Here is a 16,460-nt window from a genome sequence, read left to right on the forward strand (position 1 = left end):
GCTATGATAGGCTTACTATACAATCCTCGTCAAGAGGCAGAACAGGAAACTGTCTACATCAGGGGACTGAGTTCTATGGCCCAAAGACCACATCTGGCCCACTGCCTGTTTTTGTAAATAAAAGTTTTATCATAACACAGTTATACCTATTGGTTTATCTATTGCTGCTGTCATACTAACAGCAGGGTTGCGACAGAGACCATATGGCCAGCAAAGCCCAAACTACTGGCCTTTTGCAGAAAAATTTTGCCAGTCCCTGGTCTAAATGATATTAATTGAGATGTGTGCCTGACTTCCTGCCTAAAGAATTCTCCTCTGTTCCCTGAATGAGGCCTATAATTTTACCATTAGAGATTAAAAAATTGTACATATTCTTTGGAAAGGCAAAACATCTTAAGGACAAAGCAGATAGTTCCCTTGGTAAGAATCAAATGATCCCTATCTGGTGTACTAGAGGGACAGTGAAAGGGCTCCAGAAGTCAAAGCAAACTGAGCAGGCATCAAAAATAAATCAGCTCATATTTCAATTTTGCATGGGTCTACCATGGAGAGACGGTCTTTAGATTTTGACATTGTGATGGCTTTTCATATAAACTTGCTCCCTTACTTAGCCCCGCTTATGTGCAAAAACCAATATTTATAGGGCAGCTGGATGACAATTAGGTACAATAATAAAGTAAAACCACCAAAGAGTCTACGTATAGTTTTCCTACTTTTGAGCCCTGATGAAATGATGCATTTGAATCTCAGGCACTATTACTCTGAATAAAGGCAGGCAGACGGAAAATAATATCTACAGTATTATTCTATTAATATGACTTCAAAGAAGAGGCAATACTTGAAACTAATTTTAAAAATTAACATTTATTAAATTCATGTAGTGGGTAAAGGAATTCACATAGTTTTACCTACTTTTCAAACTGTTAAAAATATTTTGTAAATTTAGATGTTTCACACATGGTATTACAGAGGGTTTCCTCTAAGGAAACAACATGTCACTCACAGTGAAACCTGTGCCTTGTGTGACTTCCCATTTATAGGCTGAATGCAAGGCCTTTCTATAACAAGCTGGGACAGGGGGTTTTACCTGGACAAGCTTACTATCATTCTTGGCTACAAGAACTCATAAGGATAAAAATGGGTCCTTTTCTCCCTTAGCAGATGGCTATGTAAATAGTCATGAATTTTAACCCATGAATTCCTCTGAATTTTTCTTAAGGAGAAAATCCACTGTGAGAAAAAGAAGAAATATGAAACTTGAGGTATTATGTCCAAAATTGTAAGGCAACTTAAATATTCAATATTAAAGGACTGAACCATTAAAAAAAGAAGAAGAGACAATACTTATCTATGGTGACACTAAATCAAACTGGCAGGAGGGGGCAACTGAAGAAAAAGAAATGAAGAAAATTCTGGGGTGATAAGAATGTTCTGTATTTTGTTTTGGATTGTAGTAACATGAGTAAAAGAAATCTAACTGAATGCTTAACTGCATTTTACTATATAATGAGTATGCCTCAATTTTTAAATTTATTTAGTAACTATTATTAGTAAATAAAGAATTTTTCCCATTTGTTTGCCTTCAGAAATCTTGATCTTTAGGATCGCTGCCATTATACAATTTTCCCTCCATTATGGATAAGAGGGTGAGGCGACAGCAAAAGAATCATGGAGAAAGCAGGGGATTTCCTATCAAGCCTCTAGTCCATTTCCTTCACAGGCACATTCTTGCAACATGTCATCAGATATCTCAGTTTTGGAACCGACTCTTTCCGAAAAAACTCAAAAGCAAAAAATGAGGAAACAAGTGAAATAGATTTTTTCCTTTAAATTATGTGTGTTTATTGGACTATTAAAAAATACAGAAAATATTCAACAACATGCTCACATTTCTCTACTTTAAACTGTATCAAATTTATTCTAATTTTGTACCAATACTAACAGAAGTCTTAAATCTAGCATATATGATATTGATAACTTTTAACTTTCAAAAATTATCTCTAAACCAGAACAAAAAATAAGTAAAATGCTGTGGCATTCTTAAAAAGTACACAACATTCTTATTAATTGGGTTACCAATTTATAATCATCTAAAAAATAAAAAAAAATAGTTCTGCTTATTGGACAGGATATAATATACTCTTCAAAGAAAAGATGAAAGAAAACGTATTACTGATATATTATCCTGATTTTGGTAACATAACTGAAATAAACCAAACTGTACTTAGAGCAATAGAAGGCACTAAAACTAGACAACAATTTATGCTCAGTGCATGACAGCATATGTACCCAGGAGATCAATTAAATAAGCAAAGTTGAATGAGAAGGGGAAAAGTGTTATAATAAGAATACAGGTCTGAAACCATGTTTTGATTAAAAATCTAGGCTTATTTAGTTACCTTCATTTCCAACTAATAGAGAAAAACAGAATTTGAGTGTTAGAAGAGGCCTTAGAGGTCAACTAATAGAACCCCTTCATTATCCAAATGAAGAAACTCGGCATGTGACTGAGGTCGGTCTGATCCTAATCATTTCACCCAAGGGCACAATGAGTGGTCTCTACCCTCCTTCCTATTCTCCCTACCTGGCCTCAGCCACACCAGCAACTGCAACTGCATGCTGCTGTCACTTTTCCTCAGACTGGTTCTCCTGTCAGAAACACTCTCCCTACTCTCATTCCCTGTACCAACTCTTTAAGACTTAACTAAGTGACTGACCCCTCCCAGAACTTTTCTTAACTCCTTTCTCACTCTCACCAACCTAAGCCCTGAGTGACACTTACACCTTCTCTGTTCTCCCAGAGCACCTCGTGCATTTTCCCTCAGTCATTCTTTCAACCATTCAAATACTGAATATCCACTCTGAGTCAATGGACCGACACTAGGTATACAGAGAAAAAGATATCCTTTCGGCCCTCAAGGAGCTACACTTTGGATGAAGCCGAAATTCTCTGCTAATGAGACCATCTATTCTCATCAAAGGACTGACTATTAACCATCTTTGTGCCCCAGAACCTGATACAGTATATGGCATACAGAGGCTCAACAGATGTATGACCAAGTTCACTTTCATTGTGAGAGTTAAGTTTAAATTCTTGTTTTAATGAGTGAAATGACCCTTCAGCAAAATTTAATCTGAAACAATGTAAGGTATATTTATTTTCTATTAATTATCTAGGTTCTCAGTTTTCTATGTCAAGTCACACTCAATTTTAATTGTTGCCAGTTTTGATTTTAATTATTCTTCACATTATAGTGTATTACCAAGAGTTTATGTTATCTGATGAATAAAGGCTAATTTAAGAGATTCTCAGAAAGCAAGTAGTATGTAAGCTCAGAACAGTATATTCTTAACAGAATACCAATCCAAGATTTCTCATACTTCTAGGGTCAAAATAATAGCAAATTATGAAAATATCACCATATATTTAGTAGTATTTTCCCTTCACTACTATTTAATGAATTAATTGTTAATTTACTCAATAAGCATATATGTACCTGGCACTGGATTAAGTCAGGGATACTGAGATGAATAAAATATGGTCCTGGGCATCAACAAATTCCTGGTCTTTGGAGAAGTCAACTATGTAAGTACAGTATTACCGATAAATGGTGAGATAAGTGCAATACTGAGGAATGTATGAGGTAGAGAAGACACAGAGATGAAAGTGACCAACTTGTACTGAGGTGGGAGACAGTCAAGGAAGACTTCATAAAAGAAGTGATGCTCAGATTTTGGAAGACCTCCCTGATAGCTTCCCAACCCCAGGAGAGGTCACATTTCCACATTTCAGCCTCCACTGTGGTCATTCAGCAACTATTTGTTATGACAACTGAGTGCCATGCCCTTTGACAGGGGAGGGAGAAGGTAGTTCAGGATTCAGCAATAAAGAAAATAAACAATGTTCTTATCCTAATAGTGCTCACTTACTATTGTGGGGCTAAGGGATAAAGTTCCATCCTATAAGCAAGCATGTTATTATCAATGGATTTTAAGAGACTAAATATGTTTAAGTCTTGCATTCTAGAAATGTTGTTTCTTTCTAGACTTTTACTAGATTTATAGCTCTTTTTTCTAAGTTTTAAAACCTTCCCCCTTTAGTCTGCCTTTTCTCTCTTCATCTTCCCAAAAGATCAGCTTGTATACTAGGTTCTACTTGCTGCTTCTATTTCCTTACCTCACATTCTCTCTTCGACTTGCAGCGAACTGGCTTCCACCTCTACAACTCTATTGAACACACTCTAGCAAAGATCTTCATTGCTATCCGTGCTACAAATTCAGTGGACAATTTTCGATCTTCACCATATTGTTCATTTAGTTACTTTTGATATGGTTATCCACTCATTCTGAATCTAATGCCTTGGCTCCCAGAATGCTCCTATCCTTTTGGTTTCCATCAGAGGCTCTCAATGCTCTGCCCTCCCCTGATGGTCATTGCTCTTGCTCAAGGTTTCTGTCTTTGTTTCACTGCTATCTCCATAGACACTCTATGCTCTCCTCAATCCTAGTTTTTACTGTCTCCCAAATGTTGAAGTCTCCTATGAATAAATAGCTTAGAACTTTCAGCCTTGATCTCCCTCCCAAGTTTCTAACTTGTATAGCCAACTATACACTGGGCACATATATTTAGCTCAGAATTTCACATACTAAACTCTTCTCCCCACCCACAATTTGCTCATCCACCAGAACTCTCAATTTCAATTAATACCACTCCAAAATAGAAACCCAAGTTATTTTTTTCCAGGTCCCCAGTATGCATTTAATCACCAAATTAAACCAACTTCATTGCTTGTTTCCCCTAGAGAATCCATTATCCCCTTCATCGACATCCCTACAGCCCTAGTCTAGGCCATTATCACCTTTACTTGAACTACAACATTAGCCTTCCGAATTATTTCTCGACCCCCAATCACCGTCCCCATTAAAACCGTCTTTTATACTTCAGAGAATAAAGAGATTGGGGGATCCCGGAAGAGAATGAGCAAACTATCATAAAATTACAATTTTTATTTTACAATTTTAACCCAATATTGCTGAAACCAATATGAGCAGGGTGGGGGTGAGGAGTAGAAGAAACAGAAGAGAAATAAACCAGGGTAACACTTGATTAACTGAAGAGAATTCCTTCTTAAGACATAAAAAAGCCTTCTGAGTAGTAAAGTACTTCCATGAACTCTAAAAAGAACTGGTACTAATTTTTTAACTCCCACAATATGAACTTTTTTATGGTCTGCATAAAAGGACTATCATGTTTGTTTAGGATTGGTATAATCAGAATCAGTCTTGCTTAGGCTTCTTCTAAGCAATGACTCATGTTGTTTTAGCTGGTGTTGACTCATTGCCCCACAAAGGATGACACAGCTTTAAACAGGCAGAGCATGGCTTGCTTTTTCCAATTACATGCCTCCAACAAATGGAAGAGGTGGGAGTTCTCTAGAACAGAGCTTTCTGCAACTAAGCACAACTCAGATTTTACAAAAAACAGTTGCCAAATCAACCTTGTAATCACTGGGCTTTATAAATGAGGAGGGAGAGAAGTTAACTTTTGGTATGTTAAAAATCACAGGGGCCAGGCATCCTCTGTTTTTCAAAACAGAATCTGTGGAAACTTACAGTCAGCTTTTTTCCCATTTAATTGCTTACTCTATTGAGGTCAGCGAATGTTTTCCTTTAAGATGCCAATGAAAAGTTGCAGCAAGTATGTTTTGAGACTCTTCAGGTTGTACTTATTCAGATAATGTGCACGGGTAGTTGGAATAGTGTTTGACGGGAAGCTAAGGAAATGCCATTCTCATAATCATTGCCACCTTTCCTCTAGTTCCTCTAGTGCACATTCTTAATGTTTCCCAGTTAGGGAGCCAATTTTTCTCCTTCATGATTTCCTTGCTGTTGGCCTGACTGCTTCTAGAATGCACTGGACCATGTTGTGGGCCTCGGTCCCCTGGTAATAGGAGCTGGTGACCAGGGGTCAGCAGAAGGAATTCAGAGCCTGGCTCAACAAGCTGATTATTCCTTCTGAGCCTCTCAGCAAGACACTTTTCCATACGTTGCTTCCCAGTTGTACCACAGAGATTGTTCCTTGCAGTCCTTGGGTCTTTCATGATACCTAGTTCCTGTTAGTAACACATTCTGAACCACCTGGCTGGTTAAGAATAGTTATAGAAAACTTCTAAAGACATGGAGTTAGCAGAGAAGCCCAGACCATACTTTTATATATAACTAAAATAACTGTCCAATCTCTGTAGTTCCAGGGTTGTAAAATCCAAAGTTTATCAAAATGAATACCTTAAAAAATAAACACAAGTGCCTGAAGGCTATTCTGATTCTGACCACTCCAGAAGATTCACATCCAGACTATGATGGGTCCTGGATTGTTTTCTAAAAAGAAATCCTTGAAGTACAATCTAGGTTCGGCATCATCCACGGCTCCAAGGACACACTGGTGGATAAGGACTGTGCTCAGGCTTATGTGAGACTAGGGAAGTCTCATGAGTCTAGATTTCCACAACCTATCTTATCTTACCCTAAATTCTTCAACAAGATTTAGAACAGAACTGATCTTTATAAATGTATGGTCTAGTACCTGGCGTGGTCCTTCAGTTGGCTTCAAATCAAGATCAGGTGAAAATTTGACTGAATATTGGGAGACAAAAGAGTAAAGCCTCATTATTCTTATGGAGTGTTTCCTCAACTTACATTAAGAGTTCTTATGTTATAAATCATATTGCAAGGAACAAAGAGAAAAATATATTTTTAACCACAGAAATTTATCTTAGTAGCTAAATAAAGCAATGAAAAAAACTAAAATGAAAAATTCTAAGAACTAGTTACTAAGAAAACAAACCTAAGTATTAAAAAATTTAAAATTGCCCTCCTCTACTTTTGCCCAAAAAAAGCTACAGAAAGATTTCCCGCTACAAATTACTTGGATCTTACTTTCTTGGTCTATAGAAGTTGAATGACTTCTATAGTATATTTTATCTATTTTAAAATATTGTTACCTAAATAAGCCTGCACAAAGGATAAGAATACAATTTTTAAATTAAAAAAATTCTTACTGCATTTCCTTCAAGTGATAACAAAATTTCTCAAGTAAACTACTGATATTCATTTATATTTAACTTACTCCATGCTTATTCCATCAAAACAAAATAGAAATGATTGCAAAAGAAAAGACTGAACCAATACTGAGTGTTTATAACACCTACTATATCAAAGTTGCTATTGCTGGTTGCTAAGGGGGACACAATAATACTGTCCTTGTTCTCAGTAAACATACAACCAAATTCGGGCAGAAAAACACTAAATCATAACATATTAAATAATGTTTCAAATTTAAATAATGGGGTTTAAAAGCACCAGTTTCGGCAGGACTGGGTGGAAATCCCAGCCCTATAATTATCTCATTATGTGATCTTGGGCTACTTCTCTGCACCTCAGTTTCTTCCTACCTCATAGGACTATTGTTAAGGATTAAATGAGATAATGTATGTCAAGCTCTGTAAGCCAGCAATAAAACTAGGCCTTTGTTTTCAAGTGTTGATACCACAGGATAATGCATGATTAATTACCAAATGATCATTGTTATGGCAGGTGAAAACTCTTCTGGCTACTATTGTCAAGGAAATCTCCAGAAGAGAAGTTTAGTCCTTACTTCTTTGACCATGCTTATTCTCTTTTGTTTTGCTTTTCATCTCCTGCCACTTAAATATGGGTTTAGTCCTAACCATTGACATGTTATCTTTGGCTACTGTGTGAATTTTTCAGTATGATAATGAAGGTAGGGAAATGTGATAGGAAAGAGATCAAATGTCATATTATTACTTATAATAATTTGTCATTTTAGTACATTTAACATTTTTTCCTAAATATCTGTCAGATTTCTCTGCAGAACTATAAAACTACAAATCCACTGATAGACTTTTATAGAAAGGCAAATGCATTGGCCAGAGTTTTCTAAACTGATTTTCATAAATGAATACTGAACAGGAAATTTCAAAGGAATTATCTTCCCTATGCATTACAGATATACAAATAAATACATAAATATTTATGTCTTATACGTAGACGATAATCAGGACCACAACTTAGAATTACTAAAATAGTATAAATAAATCTCAAGTGTTTGACAATTTAAAAACATACTACTCTCGTCCTTGGTTTCCAGTTTCTCCTACCTGTCTTTTGTATTGTGTGCTCTCCTCATCTATTCATCTAAGGGATCAGCATAAGTTTAATTAGTTTTTAACAGTTACCTAACATGAGACACCTCAGCTGGTTCTCTAAATAACATTTAGAATATGTTCTCCTACTCCTAGAATAACTTGGCATTATGCCTGTCAAATGGATAGTTTTATCAATAATATTTATTTTATTGAAGACTGATTTAACACATCTGATACTCAAAGAATGTGTCATAAACCCCAGATATTTAAGAAAATGAATACATAGTAAAACAATATATTGCTTTCTTGAGTTCCCAGTTTAGAGAATTAAGCAACTTTATTTTTTTATTTTGATGCACATTCTCTAGTAATCAAAAAGAAAGATACATGAAACTTCATGTGATAAAGAATGATTCATTATATAAAACTCACTAACTCAAGTAATCAGAACCCAGCAAGTAACTGAAATCAAACAAGCAAACCAAAAAACTCTCAAAGAAACTGGAATATAGGCTATCAAAATCTTTCATTAGATTATACATTTTAGTCCTCTGGACAGTATTTTCTTTATACAGTTCTAACGAGCTTGATTATCTAATCAAAAGTAAGTCACAAAGCATGTTAAAAATAACAATATTAGAAAGAACAGATTACTGCCAAAGGCTTTCAGTGCTGCCTGAAAATAAGGGGGAAAATAACAACAATAGATAATATTTCAATTATATAATAAATAAAACAATACACCAATATAAACTATTTACTATTAAGGCAAACAAACTTACACAGTTCAATAGGTGCCTTTACTTCAGCATTATAAATCATACTGACTTAATAATAAGAGTCATTAAAAAAAGGTTCATTTTTGGACTATTTAAGGACACTTTTAACTAAATTTTTATCTAAAGAGGCTTAAAAACAAAACAAAGGGGAGCATTTGAGATCTTGCTTCCTTGCAATGTCATCAATTTGACTTAAATAAAATCTTATAGACATTAAAAACAAACAAACCAAACAAAGTATATTGTTCAAATGGATAAACTTTATTTCCAAATTTTTCTTCTGAGAAACTTTTTATTCCCTTCCCATGCTTTGCTACATAACATTTTACTTTTATTCCTTGCTGGAAATGATATCTAGAGACCACAGATTGAGAAAACAGAGAATTGCAACTACTTTAGAAATCAAATAGTTTGGTTTTATTATATGCAGATTAGAATGTTTGTTTTAACTATGATACATTTACAAACGTTCAAGTAACATCTCAGGAACACTGGTAAGGGAAAAACGTTTTCCATCAGGTAGAAACATAGTTCTAAGAAAATTAAGAACCTCAGTAATAGTCGCTAGCAAAGTAAGATTTAACAACTACATTCTCTTAATGCAGAATTTAACTTAGCAGCTTTCTGATTATTTTTCTCTAAATCTTCTAATAAAATTTTTCTTCCAAAAAAATCATAAAACATTGAAAACTAGGGAATTTATAGGTTTAAACTAGGAATTTTTATAGGTTTCATGACCAGATAAAACTCAGACCAGATAAAACGAAACAATTTTACTGTACTTTGTGGCAAAACAGTGAAAAGAACAGTAGGTTAAATGACTACTGATGCTTTTTTATATTTGGTTGACTTTTTAAAGGTGAAGGAGTAAAAACAATAAAATCAGAAAGAATGTGGATTTTATAGTATGTAAAATAAGTCAATGTAGAAGGATTGAGAAAATAGACAATTACCATTAGAATACCATGGTAATAAATTTTACTCGCAAGATCTATAAATGAACGCTAAAATCAGAAGAGGAAAGTTTGAGGAGAAACAGGAGATTTTATAGTCACAAAGTATGCCCCCCATGATATATATTAATTACACAGGGGAAAACAGTAGTTTTACAGTAGGGAAACCTAGCAGATACCACCTTACTCAGGTGATCACAGCTAACATCATCATTAATGAGACATGATGTACTGAGAAACACTTGACATCATTCTGCAGACTTCCCACCCCAAATGCAAAACTTCAATCTAATCATAAGAAGATATCAGACCAATCCAAACCAAGAGACTTCCTGTGAAACAACCAATCAGTACTCCGCAAGTGCCAAGGTCATAAAAGGACAGGCTATCACAGATTGGAGGAGGTTTGGGAGCCAAGACTAAAGTCAATGTGGGACCCCAGATTCAATTCTACAACAGAAAAATTCCAATGCTAGTGGAAAAACTGGTGAAGGCAGGATAAAGTCTATAGTTTATTTAACAGTACTGTACCACTGTTATTTTTTCTGTTTTGATAATGGAACTATGGTTATGCAAAATGTTAACATTAGAGGAAGCTGGGCGAAGGTTATAGGGAACTCTCTGTACTACTTTTTCAAGTTTTCCATGAGTCTAATATTATATCAAAAAAAAGTTAAGAAAAAGTTATCTTTATCCACATGAAAGTGATTCTATACCACCATAAATTATCTGAATTTTTGTGGATACATGAAGGATTAATGATCAAGGAGAATTGAGCAGGTTAAAAATGGACAAAGCAACTGGCCAAATGTTTAGCCAAATGACACGATCAAAAGAAATGTGCCAGATGTTTTCCAACAGCTCTACATATGGAGGCTCCTACACTCAGCAGGGACTCCACTGTAAAAAGAAACCAAAGACATTAACTAGTTTCAACCACAACATAAAGAATGACCTATAAATATCATATTCTCTCTTAAGAATCCTATTTCTATGATTATTTCTGAGCCCTCTAGAAAAATATAACTACTGTGTCCCAGAATCTGTGTATATGTCCATAAACTTTCATAAACCTACATAGGTGCTTAACTGAACAAGAGTTGGCACCGTGAAATAATGTCTTTTTAATGAATTAATTTCAATCCAGGAAAGTACCAACAAATGTGTCATTAAAAGCTGCTAAATTTGGTATTTTCCACAAAATATTTACTTTCTAATCAACTCCATTTTAATCAAACCATTCTCATTATAATGAACAGTTATGATAATAGGAAACAATATCCCCTTTATAAAAGTTTTAACATTGTTGTAGAGTTAGAATTTCTACGATAACCTTGGTTAGCTTCTATATTTGTTTTTGAGGAAGAGTTGGTTATTCTCTTCTATTTTTGTCCTTTCTCAGGAAGTTTATAGCAAAATGAGATAAACATCAGAAATACTCATGGCCATTTAATACTATACCTTCACCGAAAAATGCTGTATATATTATTTGTATATAACTTAGAAAATCTTTGAAAAACAATGTTCAGCTTCATCTTCAGCTGAAGTTGTTCAGCTTCATCTTCAGCTTCAGCTTCATTTTGAAAGTGAAGTTATTTTGTATGTATGTCAACATTTTCATTCTGGATTCTGAATAAGGGTCTAGAAGCTTAGCCTCTATAAAAATAACATGATTCTGAAGACAGTTCCAACATCTGTTTTAAAAGAACTGAGAATCTATAATCCTTCATTCTGTTTTATCTTTACATGTTAAAATGTAAAGCATAGAATATTTGTGGGAAAAAAGGAATTACTTTCTCCCTCCCAATAAATGCTTAGTATTCTTGAATCTCTTTCCTGTATGAATAAGTTTTGGAGATAGGTACCAGAAATGTTTTACTTTCCTATTTATAGTAACAACAACTGAGATTAAAAGTGATAACAGTAATAACATAGCTAACAACTATCTGATTTTTCCTTGGTGTCAGACACTATTCTAAGCAGATGAAGCAAGGCAGTAAATGGTGTAGGTGATGTGTAGAGTCGCAATCTGATCTAAGCCTGAGTAACTGGCAAGTACAATTTATACTGGCTACTTATTTATATAAAATAAAATGAGAAGGCCCTAAAATAAATTACAATGGACACCCAGCTTCAATGTTGAAGAGTAACAGGATGAAGTGTGCAATGGAGCAGCCATTAATTTGCTTCAGCCTGAGTTGCTGGATCCTTTGAGTTGCTTTGATTTTCCTTTCCTTCCCTTCCCCTTTCCTTTTCTTTCATTCCTGCTTTCCTTCCTTCTATCTTTCCTTCACTCCCTCCTTCCTTCCTTTTCTTTGTGATAAGCTGGCAGTCCAGATATATATCTGAAGCCTCTTGATTTTGAAATATTGCCATTTATTTCAATCTTTTTTTTCTAAAAATATTATTGGTCTGAAAGGTAAAGAGCCATATTCTCATGGCAGGGACTTTGTATCCCTAATGCCTAATATGTTGCTGGCACATAGTAGATGCAAAAAGGCTGCCTTCGGCTGTTAAAAACCCTACCATTTTATCTTGGCCATTTTATAATCTTGGTAAGGATTCATTAATTTATTTAACAAATATTTAGTGAAGTACTATAATGTGCCAGATACTACTCTAGGCACTTGGGATACAGCAGTGAAGAAAAGAGAAGTGGGGGAGAGGGTAGGGCAGCAGAGAGGGAGAGAGAAGAGAACAGAAGAGAGATAATATTTTTATGGGAGAAATAGGCCAAAAAAAAAAAAAATCAACAGAACATAAAGTCAGATGGAGTAGAGGTTTAGAAATTGGAAATTAAGGAGATGGTTTGCTTTGAATTGAACCCATGCTACCCAGAACTAAAGAATGATACTTAGAAAGTCAGATACAATAGTCCATGCTTCCTAGTGCCATACTGGTCACTACTCCTCAAATATGTTAAACATATGTAAGCGATTTAAAGGAAAGGGTATTATGGAAAGAGAAAGTGCTTTTTTCATAAGCAGAACAATACAATTTTGCTCTTTGGCTTGAAAGGAAGTATTGATCAGTAGTTAGTGAGTCAAAGGTTAATGACTTAGGCCTGATTATTTCTGTTATCAGACCCATGATTGATGGTGTCCTCTGGCTCCACTAAACACAGGAACCTCTCTTTGATTACTGTTACTGGGAACCAAGGAATTAAGCTATTCTCTATTCTCTCTTGATTTAGTTGTAGGGGAGGGGGGTCATTTATCTCCTGCATCAGAGGGTGAGTGACACAAAGGTCCCTATAGAGAGGGTGCAGGTCGGTCACCAAAGATGCAAACTTGGAGCAACATAAATCTAATTGGCAACTGTATGGTAAAACATGACACCCAACTCTTCTGCTCTCATGTATTATCATTCCACAAGACCACATGCTGAGTTAATGGAACTTCTCTAGTTTGCTTTGGAAACGGATGCAGTTTCACATAGCCCAAATGGCACAATCTGGCTATTGCTCCTAGACAGCTGTTGGGAGTTATAGACAGGACAGCTATACCAGAACCATTTAAAAATGCACAAACCTGGCCCTTGCTTCTCATCAAACCATTTAAATCTATTTAGTTTCCCATAATCTAAGTAATTAAAGTCAATGATTATACTTAGAAAACGCCCTAAAGACAAATACAAGCTTGTTTCTTCAAGTAGCCTTTAAAATAATGTGCGTAGCCCCTAAATAGCTGAAAGAAAAATATTATTTTATCATTATCTTTATATAAAAATTAGATTTCACTCAATTTGCTCTTTTTGAAAGAAACAATATTTTCTCTGTTAGCCATGCCTAAAACAGATCTCATGATAATGCATGTTCTTCTTCTCATGGATATTGCTTGAAAAAAAAGGTGCAATCAGTTGGAAGCCTCACAAGTCAATTAAATTAGAAAACATATCATCATTATCACATAACTAAAGATAAAAGTACAAGAAAAAATAAATGACTGAAAATAAACATGCGAAAAAGCACACCACTCAAACTCCCCACTTGGAAAGAAAACCACTGATCAATGGATCCACAGCAGCCAAATAGCCACATTAAAACAAATAAAACTTCCTCTAAATGTGTCAGATATCAAACCATCTCACTTATTAGTGTAATATTTTTGTCTACCCACAGAAACTTCCTGAGTCTAACACTTTTGGCTTAATCAATGAAAGTCTCATTAGCCTTGACACTGACAGAGTAAGTTAACAAAGAACTCTGATTTATTCAATCTAAAATGCACATAGTGAGATAGCTATAGACCTCTTCTGACCCAAAGGAAATAAATTATAATTACATTTACAGAACAGAATCAACATTAGCAATAACAAAATAATAATATCAATGTATTTATAGAATCGAAAGTTTTTTTAAAATCTAGAAATAAAATTGCTTTAAAAAGTCTACTGAGATTTACTTTTTGGAGAATCTCTCCATCTATGCTTTAGCTCAGGTGGCATGGAGTTACTAAAGAAGCTCTTGTTACTGCTAGAGGATTTAGGATAATGCATTTTAATTTTTTTCACTTTTTGCATGATTTTCTAAATTTTTTCTAATACTTCAAAGGGTGAATCTGGTAAAAATGAGGCATGTGACTATTATCACCAGGTTGTATCAAGAACACAATTCTGCCGTTAACCTCATTGTTAGCCAAGGCCTTTGGGGTTGAGACTCCGTGCATTTCCACTTCCAATAAAGGACAATACAAAGAACAGTAGCCTCACTCATGCAGTCAACCAAAACTTGAAACAACAGTCAAGTGCTGGTGGTGGTATTCCCTGGCAGAAAACCCAGCTGCAAGGTGAAATCCCGAAGCCTAGGAAACCCCTGCTCCCTTCGGAGTGGCTGTCGGTACCTGCTGCCCGGGTGACTGGTGGCGCCCCGGGGCGTGCAGCGCGGTTCGGAGCTGGGCGGCTGGGAGCGAGCGTACGAATGGTAGGCGGTCAGCACCACTCCGCCCGCGTCCTCCACTTCCATCGTCAGCCGCGCATGTCTCGGCTTCGGCCCGAGAACAAAGGCGGGAACCAGCATGGACCAGCGCACCAGGCACCAGGACCCTGTCACCGGCGAGGAAGCAGGGCCCGTCCTGCTCCTGAGGGCTCTCACCAGGCTGTCAGGGGAAGCCTGCCCCGCCCGCCAGTCAATCCTATTAGCATAGATTGAAAAACACGCCCAGAAGAAATGAGGGGGGAGTTCGAGGGGGGTGCGGTGAGGAAGGAGAGGTGGGGCTGGGATCCCTTTTTCTAGGAAACTAGAAACCGGCCGTGATCCCTTCGGGGCTCAGGCTCACTGCTCTAGTAAAGTTTTTCTTGCTTTGTTTCTTTTCCTTTTCCTTTTCTTCCCCTACCCCCCAACTTCAAACGGGAGACTTATCCGATAGCTAAGAACATTTCCTGCCTGGCAGCAAGGAGTGAGAGAAAGAAACTGTGCCTTGGAAGCCCTGGCAGAAGAGAGGGGCCAGATCTACAGTGCGGGAAGTGTGTGGTCTGGGGAAAAAAGGAAGAAAATGTGACAGTCTTCATTTAAAACATCTACATCAAAAATAAAGAAACGGATTACGTTCCTGTGTACTTAGTCAAATTACAACAAACTTGATTTCCTTTCCCGCAGTAATTCCCTCTTACAGCAAACAGAACAGGTCCCTCCCTCACACTCAATGCCACAACAACCAGACTCTGACCTCACTCCCACATCCCCTTCCTCCTCTCCCCAATCCTGATCAAATTAACAGACACTACTTTCCGCTGGTCTGAAAATTAGACTTGATTTTTATGGGATGAATGCATGTTATTTCCAGAGGTCTTTATTGGGCGTGGGGGTGGGGGAAGCCCAGAAAGAGGCCTACACTGACTCTTATCTTTCACACTCTGCCTGACAAGGTGTTTTACCTGCTGTCTTTTACACTCCCCTGGGAACTAGGTAGAGTGAAAAGAGTAGTTTACCCCTTACTGAGGGGCGACCTGGGTCATGCTACTTAACATCTCAGGATCTGTTTCTGTATCTGTGCAATGGAGGAAAATAATATTATTCTCGTGAGGTTAAAAGCACCAATTATATACTGGGTTCTCAAGAAATGTGATTCTCTCTGCTACTTCCTTCACATTCATCAAGGGAGACATTTGTTTTCACAGCACTTTCTGGGGTGGGAAAGCAAAAAATTTTCATCCAAAATGCTTTTTAGAAAATATTTTGTCAATTAAAGGGTGGGATAATAATGACTAACATTTAGCAAAATACTCATTATGTGTTGGATCCTGTACATTATTAGCTCTTTAAACAACTCTATGAGGTAGGTAGTACTCCAATTTTATGAATAAAGAAACTTATCAAACATCAGTGTACAGAAAAGGCACTACAAAGAATGCTTCATTCTCCAAAACTTTCATATACAAAGAGACATCTGTTTACCTACTGTTTAGCGCCAAACACATCAAAACTAAGATAATATTTTCTTAAAATGTGAAATAAAGAAAAAATATACTGATACATGTTCACAATGCTTCATCTAAAACCTTGGGACCAGATATATTTCAGCATTTATAAACATTTTTTTAATTTTAAAAGTTAATTGGTGCAT

The 16,460-nt window shown here is 36.1% G+C and overlaps 1 protein-coding gene across 4 annotated transcripts in view; it reads right to left on the reverse strand.

Moving 5' to 3' along the window:
- The window catches only part of ARHGAP28 (Rho GTPase activating protein 28), a 176,339-nt gene extending 160,777 nt beyond the window's left edge, over positions 1 to 15,562 (reverse strand). For 2 of the 4 annotated variants that reach the window (XM_023534181.1, XM_023534180.1), the window contains exon 1: positions 14,739 to 15,562. In XM_023534181.1, coding sequence (XP_023389949.1) covers positions 14,739 to 14,914 — 176 coding nt within the window. In that variant the 5' untranslated portion in view covers positions 14,915 to 15,562. The remainder of the gene's footprint in view (positions 1 to 14,738) is intronic. The other 2 variants (XM_023534179.1, XM_011366170.2) reach the window with 2 other exon arrangements.
- Between the last annotated feature and the right edge of the window lie 898 nt (positions 15,563 to 16,460).

Source organism: Pteropus vampyrus, unplaced genomic scaffold (genome assembly GCF_000151845.1).
Source record: "Pteropus vampyrus isolate Shadow unplaced genomic scaffold, Pvam_2.0 Scaffold122, whole genome shotgun sequence".
Lineage (NCBI taxonomy): Eukaryota > Metazoa > Chordata > Mammalia > Chiroptera > Pteropodidae > Pteropus > Pteropus vampyrus.